This window comes from Oryza brachyantha, chromosome 1, assembly GCF_000231095.2.
Source record: "Oryza brachyantha chromosome 1, ObraRS2, whole genome shotgun sequence".
Taxonomy (NCBI): Eukaryota; Viridiplantae; Streptophyta; class Magnoliopsida; order Poales; family Poaceae; genus Oryza; species Oryza brachyantha.
The window spans coordinates 152052-160590 of record NC_023163.2 but is presented as its reverse complement, the minus strand read 5'-3'; the positions used below and the strand labels follow the sequence as shown (position 1 = coordinate 160590).

Genomic DNA, 8539 nt, shown 5'->3' with positions numbered 1-8539 from the left:
GGCGGAGGCCGCTTCCCCTTGGCGAATGTCGGGCAGATCTAGCATCCAGGCGAGTCCCATCAACGATGCGTGGCGGCGTCCCGACGGAGCTTGAGGGCGACAGGTCTAGAGTCTCGGCGGCGGATCTTGGCAACGGCCGACGACGATTCTCAACGGCTTGGCGGTAGAGCACGTCCTACCTCCATCGGCTCCCCCCTCTCCTCACTGGTGCCGCCATCCACTCTTCCAGCTTGTCTAGATCTGCGACCTTCTTTCCTCACCTCACATCGTGCACTGTCTCGGACAAAGTCGTGTCCTCTAACAAAAGTTTGATGAGGCAAGTGTAGCCTAGAGAAGGCACGAGGAGCTTGGTAGAGGCACGAGTCGGTCTTAGCTAGAGATGAATGAATCTCTCTGATATGGTCTAATAAAGCCAATATGGCCTAATAAAGCCACTCGCTAGCTCACCGTAAGTGTATGCCCTCAGAACCGAGGGTGCGTCGAGCCTACTACACTATCGCCCTCCTCAACTGCCAAAAATCAGCGAATGGTCATCCGACAGGAGCACACGCTGACGCTGCATGCGCTGATCGAATCCTTTGACCTCTGTGAAAGGTGAAGGCCAAAGATGGTAAGGGGCGATTGTGAAAACAATATATTTATAAATAAAAAATAATTTATAAATAAAATTTGTGCATACGTATTTGTAGCGATAAAAAATAAATCACGGTGAAAAAACTTTAAAATCAACTTTAATTTAAGATTGTTAATTTGTGCTACACTTGTTTTAAGAAAAAACATGATCATATATAGATAAAAGGATTCCTAGTCTCTGAAACTGAAGCTACCATTCCCCGAAGGTCATGAATCAGTTAAGTCTGATACCACACAATTATAACTTTTAAAACAAGATTTGCGCCAGACTATTTGGATGATGTTTGAGTTTTTATTAAAAAGAAAATCAAACGACATATTTATAAATAAAAAATAGTTTATGAATAAAACTTTTATATACGTATTCTTATTCCATCTAAATGTTAAGGTCGAAAAATAAACTACGGTAAAAAATCCTAAAATCAACTCTAAATTTAAGATTAAAATTTTAAATTTTAGCTTATAAGCATATCTTGTATACCTCAGTCTCAGTATGATTGCGAGATCTTTACTTGCTTCTCAAAACAACGGCAATGTATTATTTTCCCTCTCCGGAGCACCCTTGTAAGCCTCATGCTTGTGTTAGAATTCTCTGACAGGCATACAACAATCTGTTTAATTTAAATCAGATAGAGTGCTCTCCCATTTAACCCTCAGAATGAACTCTAAAATGCAGGTAAGTAGGTATCAATCAACAGGACACGCACAGCGTGCCACCGATCATTTGAGACAACATATAGATCCACAAGAAACGCCTTCCAGCGACACATGTTTGTATTCATGTATTTACAACTTGTCACCGAGCATGTTTTTGTTTCATATTTATATCTTCCCTACAAAAGAATTCAGTTTCCATGCCAAAAGGCTTCAAAAAGGCATTATAGGCACTTCCCTCTATATTTTTCGCATTACCCAATCTGAATGAATTTAATTTATGTCGTATGCTACAACTAGCCAAAACTTTGCTTTGATCAGCTACAGCTAAAATTACTGATACTCAGGTTTCAGCACCCATGTAGCACCGTCTGCACCTCTTTGCAAGGTTGCTATTTCCTTCAGCAGATTCTTAAACAGCAGCATATCCTTGGACAGTATCCGGTTCTTGAAGTGTTCAGTTATACTCGTTGAATTGGCTGAACCTCCATGCTGCTGTATGAAGGTGCACAACTGGCGGATTAGGACTTCAGGCTGCACGATCGTGCTCCTAGTAGAAGAGCTTGACGCACGGCCATTCTCTGATGAACTTGATGTGTGATTGGAAGCTGATCCCAGATTGAGCTGATGTTCTAGTGCATCTGAAGCCGCTCCCTCTCGGGTTCCTCGTATCCTGGCCAGAAGCTCAGCTGAGGACAGTGCTTTGCCATTTAGAGCACCCACCTGAAGACTTTGGCCCCTCCTATTCAAAGTTTCTGATGGCTGAGAAGAACCAATCAACTGGCTATTGAGTGCTGACCCAAACTTCCTGCGGACAGAGGATGGCGCCCCAGCAGCACCAGCTCTTCCAGTCCATGTAGGAACAGAAAAGCTTTCACGACTTCTGAGCATTCTTGATTGTCGTAAAGCTTCGGCTGCCCTCTGTGCCACTTGTGTAGCTTCTGCTTCTAGACGCAACTTCCGGTCATCGTTAGCATTCATTATGGCATCATGATTGATCGCACTCTGAGAAAATCCAACAAAGAGTGCATCATTTTGTTAGAAACAAAAATTGAGGCAACCAATTTGCCCTGAGATTTAAAATATATATATTTCTTACATGAATGCCTTGAGCGTCAAAAAGGCTCTTCAAAATGTTGCATTCCTCATCTGCTTGGTCAGAGCTATGATCTTCCTTCCCCTGTTCATGCCTGGATGAGCTCGGTTCAGTCCCAGCGATTGTTGGTGTAGCAGAAGGTTCACAATGATGGTCCTGTTGCTTGTCACTTGGAACCCCGATATTGACATCTTCAGACAGTTGGCTGAAAATATTTGATGTTTCAGTTGAGCCATTACTGTCATCATCTTGCAGTGTGAACAAATCCTTCATGTCTCTGGCTTTAAAAAACCGCCTCTGCTGAGGGTCTTTCAGTACTTTGTTGGTGAGGAAATGCTTGTATATCTGACGATGGTAGACTTTCTCCTCTATTGTTCCACGCGTGATCAGTCTATAAACAGTCACATCTCTAGTTTGCCCAATTCGCCATGCACGTTCTCTAGCCTAACCATAGAGTTTAATCTGGTTAGTACGGTAACTTTATAAAAATGCAAGTTTTCAGAGGGATTTACTTTTAACAATAAAATTATATATAATTCAAAATTTAGTGAATACAAGGCAATACTATGCCAGCAACAGTATCAGTATACTCACTGTCATGCAGTTTTTCAAAGTCAACATTCTCTTTTAAGTACATCAAGACATTTATATAGCACCCTCTTAGAGTTTTGACAATTCTTTGGGAGAAATATAAAATAATTTGCAGAATTAAAGAAAAAAAAATATAGACAGCCCATACCTGCATGTCTGTCGAAGGATTCCAGTCAGGATCATATATGATAATCCGGTTTGCACCAGTCAAATTCGTGCCCAATCCACCAACTTTTGTGGTCAGAATGAAAATAAAAATCTCATCTGTGTTATTGAATTCATCAATAAGTGCCATTCTTTGCTTTGCAGGTGTAAGCCCATCCATTCTTCGGTATTGGTAGTCACAAGCTGTCAAGAAGTTCTCTATAATGTCAAGCATTTGTTGTGTCTGAGTGAAAAGAAGAACACGATGACCTTGCTCTTTCCATACTGTAAGGACTTTCTCAACCACTTTCATCTTTCCACTTCTTTCAGGATTCCCATAGTCAGGATTCTGAGCAGCATGTTCTCGCTCAAGTAGATCAGGATGATTGCATATCTTCCTTAGGACATCTATCCCGTAAAGGGAATTTCTGTTCCCATCAAATATTTGTTCCACCTCTGAACTAGCAAGAAATGCACGATACGTAGCACGTTGCTCATGTGTTAGACTACAGAAAAGAACATGCTCTGTCTTTTTGGGAAGCTGTGCATTGACATCAGCTTTCATTCTTCTAAGAAGGTATGGCATGACCAAGTCACGGAGGACAACAGCACATCTATATGCTGTGGACACTTGCAATGGTGTTGCATTAGCGTACCCACCAACAGTAATTGGAACAGAAAACTCAGCCTCAAAAACAGGCAGGACACCTAGTTTTCCAGGGAACACGAAATCAAAGAGAGACCACAGCTCTGAAAGTTTGTTTTGAATAGGTGCACCCGTCATAATTATCCTGTGCACAGTCTGCAATTGCTTGCACACAAGAGTAATCTCAGCATTAGGATTCCTTATGCGGTGACCCTCATCCAATACAGCATATCCCCATTCTATATCAAGCAACTTCTCCCCTAGGATCCTTAACTGCTCATATGTGGTCAGAAGCAAACCTGATCCTGAATTCACAATGCGTGAAATCAAGTCATCCCACTTCTTCGCAGGTTTTGCACGTGCAACCTCTTCTTCTTCCAGATCACTGTCCCAGGAAGCTTCACTGTCAGAATCACTATACCTCTTGCTCTTTTTAGCTGAACTGTTTGCAGAATCATGTAAGATCTCCACCTTGAACTTTGGATACCATCTACTGGCCTCCCTTCGCCACTGTTGCAAAAGGGTTACAGGACAAACAACAATGCTAGGCTTGTAGAGCCCACTGTTATGTAAGGAACCAAGAAACGTTAAGACCTGCACAGTCTTTCCTAGGCCCATTTCATCTCCAATTATCCCACCAGCCCTTTGACAATGCAACTCCCATAGCCACTGCACTCCCACTTTCTGGTAGTCAAAGAGCTGCGAGTAAATTGTGCCAGGAATTCTCAAACCTCCTTCAAGAGTAACATCAGGTAACTCGTCAAAACCTTCTGCAACTTGATCTTCATCATCCTCTGAAACTGATGCAGATGCATCTCCAACATCGTTGTCTGCAAGTTCAGAAAGTAGCATAGTACGTTCAGAGCAGTGATCTCACCCGAAAAAGAATGGGAATTAGTTCAGAGCACTGGTATTATACAGAGAAGCAGATGAAGTATTCCTTTTGAAAGTGAAAACGTATTTAGAATAACAGGAAAGCCTACAAGCTATGAAGAATCCTTGACTTACCATCCAACTTCCTTGAGTTTGCTTTCCTCCATTTTTTGGCAGGCAGCGGTCTCTTGGTCTTATTTCTTGGTCTCTTCTTTTCCTGCTGATCTGAACTGGGGGAGACAGGACGTTTCAGGGGTCTTCCCAGTCTCTGAAATGGAGCAGCAGGCGCATCCAGCTTAGGTAAAGACTCTGCATCAAGCAATTTGGTTGCTGGGCGGTTCTGCGCAATCTGCTGTAGTGACTGAGCAACTCTAGCAATCCTGGAAGCTTCCATGATCGCTTCTTCGGTTTGTCTTGCAGAATCATCTTGCCTCTGAGAAGGTTCATGTAGTTCAACACGTTTCTCGAAGCCCTTCAACTTGTGAAATGGTGTCAACAAACCCTTCCTAATGAGTTCTTCCCTTTCCTACAGAATATAACTACATTGTTAGAAAAGTGTGAAGCATAACAGATATTACAGGGAATGAGGCCGTGAAAGGATGGGTTTAGTTGCTCACAGTTTCCATAAATCCTGCAGAAGCTCCATCAAGCACAGCATCAAAGTCGTTGTCATCATCATAGGTGACTGTTTTCAGCCGGCGTTTCACGGTCTTTTTAGGGCCTACAGGTGGTTTTAGTAGCTTTTTGCGCCTCGGCTCCTCTTCAACCAGAAAGGCTAGCATATTATCTTTCCGATTTGAGCCGGATGGAGAAGTATCCGACTGTAGTATCTGTTTCTGTATCTGTGCTTTAGCTTTCTTGAGGCTTGTAAGACGCTCAGCAGCGAGCGCCTGCTGGAGGTCTCCTCCATGAGTAGCGATATCCTTGCCTTTATCCTCCTGTGGTTTGTTTCCGGGTTCTGCGAGCTTAGACCCTTTGATGGTGGAGGCTACAGCGTCAATTTCGAGTTGCACAGAGCGTAGCTTGTGATGTAGATGAGGCTGTTGACTGATGGTTGGTTGTGCAGGATCAGTAGTTGCCTGCAATGCAATGCAATGGAGTTTGATGAGTAATAAGAGAGAGATGAGCCTGGCAATTGCAATGGAGAGATTGATGTGTGAAAGTGGGTGGTTGCCTGCCTGTGATATGATTTTCCTTTCGATGTCGTGGATGTCTGCGGATGTGACGCCAAGACTGTGAAGCAAGCGTTGGTCATCGTCGTCGTCCTCCATACTATTGGGAAGGGAAAGCAGCTGATAGATTAGGGTAGGGGTTGGATTGGATTGGATGAGTGGACTGATGCAAGAGAAAGAAAGTCGAGGCGTTGGTGTGGGGAGGGAGGAAGGGCTCACCTGGCCTGGCCAGCAGGAACCCTAGGCGTGGCGTATTCCTGTTGACGAGAGGGAGAGGGAGAGGGAGAGGGAGGCGGAAGGAAGGAAAAATCTCCTCTCCTCGTCTCGTCTCGATCCCAATCCGCTCCCCACTCTGCCTGGCTGGGTGCCTCCTCTCCGACTCCACAAGCAGGGAGGATACAAGGAGGAAGAAGAAACAGGTTCGGCAGCCACCACCGCCTTTAATGCTCTCTTCGTCTTTGACGACTTGGTAATTGTGTTTCCTATACACTCTTAGTACTCCTCCAATGGGTATCTAATCTTAGATAAGATGTACTATATAATTTTTTAATAAAAAAAGATAAAAATTATCTCTTAATCAAGAGATAGTCTCTTGCACATATTTTAATATCAAATGAGGATGAATGATGGGGTCATTTGTATTATGAGTTATTTGCTAAGAGCTAGACCATTGGAGAATTATCTTTTAAAATATTTAGAGATAGTATGCTATTTCTATTGTTAGAGGTGACCTTAGTACTTATTGTTAGAGTCAGATTGTGGTACGATTATTTAGTGGATTGGTTGAAGAAATAGTACAATCGTAAAAGAATCATGAAGACTATGTTTAGCATAAATATGCATGCACAAAATAAAAAAAAAGGTGCCTTTCTAGACTGAGAGAATGACCACAAAGCAATCCTCTTATATAACTATGAAAATTGTCCAACATATATGACAGGTAAATAACAGAAATATACGGACCAAAATGACAAAATTGAGGTCTAGCTTAGCAACAAATTGGATATCAAAATAGCATGCAGTTTGAGATGTTTGCAGGTAACGAATCATACATTCAGTGCTAACAAATAATGGTTAAAGTAAACAAAAATACGCTTGGCTGTCTTCCAGAATCACAACATGCATACAAATAAGCAAGCACAAGTCAATTTAGTATTCTGTGAAGACAGGAGGATCAAAAGAAGGGAAGATGCTCACGGCTCACCGGCACTCCGGCGGCGTGGCCGGGGTCGGCGCCGACGACGGCGGCGGGGAGGTCGGGCTCTGCGACGGCATCTTCGGTGTTGGACGTCGTCGTCGTCGGTGGGGGGGCGGCGGTGGAGGCGTCGTCGGTGGCAAATCTGTTAAATTTTTCCGTCGATGTTGGGCGGCGTCGTCGTAGTCGATCCGGGCTCTAAGCGCACCTGACTTCTCGATCCGTTCCTGTTCTGGAGAGGGAGAGAGAGAGGAGGTGGGAATAGATATATTGGTGACCGTAATTTTTTTTTTCCGATTCACGTGTCACGTGTAAAAAGAAGGTATCGTTTCTTATGATTTACCTTAATCGAAATCACTTTTATTCGTTGGATTGGATTTTGCTATCGAGAACGAGAATCCCTACCAAATAGGGTATTAATTATATTTGTTAATTATGCAAGATTTAGTAACATTCCTTTTATGTTTAAAAAGTTATCTAGTGTTCAATCCTGACTAGTTTTCTTTTGTCTTTACAAAACGTGTGTCATGTTTGATTAGGATTAAGTCCAGTATCCGATTAGGACTATTTTTTCTTTCATTAGAAAACATGTGTCATATTCGATTAAGACTAAGGTCACGTTCGGCTGTCCGAATAACTTATCTAGATTCCCTCGTTTTTCACATGCATACTTCCCGAACTACTAAATGATGTGTTTCTTGCCAAAAAAATTATAGAAAAGTTGTTTAAAATATCATATCGATTTATTTTTATAATTAATAATTAATTAATCATATACTAATCTATTACTACGTTTTTCACGCTAGATAACTCACACCAAAATCATTCAACCGAATGCGGCCTAAGTCTAGTGTCCAATTAAGAATATGTTTAGTTTTGTCTTTAAAAACATGTGACATGTTGATATGTACTAGTATTCACGCATGAGCATAAATATGTATTCCCGAGGTCCTTCTAAAAGATATCACAGATCAATAACTACCCTCGGCCTATCACCACCCTCTGTGTATCTTAGATCATTCTGGGTAATTATATTTAGCAATTGTATCGGTTAGATCGGAACTTCCTTTGTTAGGTCTAATATTCCGATCAAAACATGTATTGTTGCTAGTGATTATATTAGTTTGGTTCTAAGTTACTCGTATATTGGGCTGATCTTGTGAGTTATAGTAATATGATCATACTGACAAGCACGCCCGCACATGATGAAGATTTAGGTACGCCCGCACATAATGAAAATTTAGGTCCTGGATTGAACCGAAGTACATACTGCTAGGCATTTGCGTGTATTCTGCATTCCAGATTGTCAGATTTGTTAGAGAAGGGTATTTTTTACCCGGCCTCTATATCTACTCGGATATGTGCAGCCTTTTTATTTTGAGAATTTAGCCCAAGTAGGGGACTAGCCTCTCAAATACCAATCTAAAATTCATGCTCCTATTGATATTTAAACCTAGAATCTTAAGTGCTACTTAGATTACTGCAACCATGTCACATGTCAGATAAACAAATTTAACATCAACACTTACCTTTAT

General features: G+C 42.0%; 1 protein-coding gene across 6 annotated transcripts; it reads right to left on the bottom strand.

The window, feature by feature from the left end:
* Positions 1 to 1372: 1372 nt before the first annotated feature.
* On the bottom strand, positions 1373 to 7232 carry LOC102703621 (DNA excision repair protein CSB). 6 transcript variants are annotated; one of them, XM_006643572.3, is made up of 7 exons: positions 6029 to 7232; positions 5816 to 5909; positions 5255 to 5716; positions 4773 to 5163; positions 3123 to 4594; positions 2387 to 2827; positions 1373 to 2292 (listed from the first exon to the last, which is right to left on the bottom strand). In XM_006643572.3, exons 2-7 carry the CDS (start codon positions 5906 to 5908, stop codon positions 1621 to 1623), a joined length of 3531 nt encoding a protein of 1176 aa, XP_006643635.1. In that variant the 5' UTR covers position 5909; positions 6029 to 7232; the 3' UTR covers positions 1373 to 1620. The 6 variants fall into 6 exon arrangements, with proteins under 6 accessions (XP_006643635.1, XP_040378582.1, XP_040378587.1 ...); XM_040522648.1 differs by having other exon boundaries at positions 5255 to 5909; positions 6029 to 6912; positions 7007 to 7232; XM_040522653.1 differs by having other exon boundaries at positions 5255 to 5909; positions 6029 to 6323; positions 7007 to 7232.
* Positions 7233 to 8539: the final 1307 nt, after the last annotated feature.

What these genes read in the sequence shown, in the direction of transcription:
- LOC102703621 (XM_040522640.1), bottom strand. Translation starts at nt 5,908, where the DNA reads ATGGAGGACGACGACGATGACCAACGCTTGCTTCACAGTCTTGGCGTC. An exon ending in CTGCAGGATTTATGGAAACT is followed by an intron (nt 5,164 to 5,254) that starts GTGAGCAACTAA and finishes TATATTCTGTAG; the next exon opens with GAAAGGGAAGAACTCATTAG. An exon ending in ATCCTTCGACAGACATGCAG is followed by an intron (nt 2,828 to 3,122) that starts GTATGGGCTGTC and finishes CTCTATGGTTAG; the next exon opens with GCTAGAGAACGTGCATGGCG.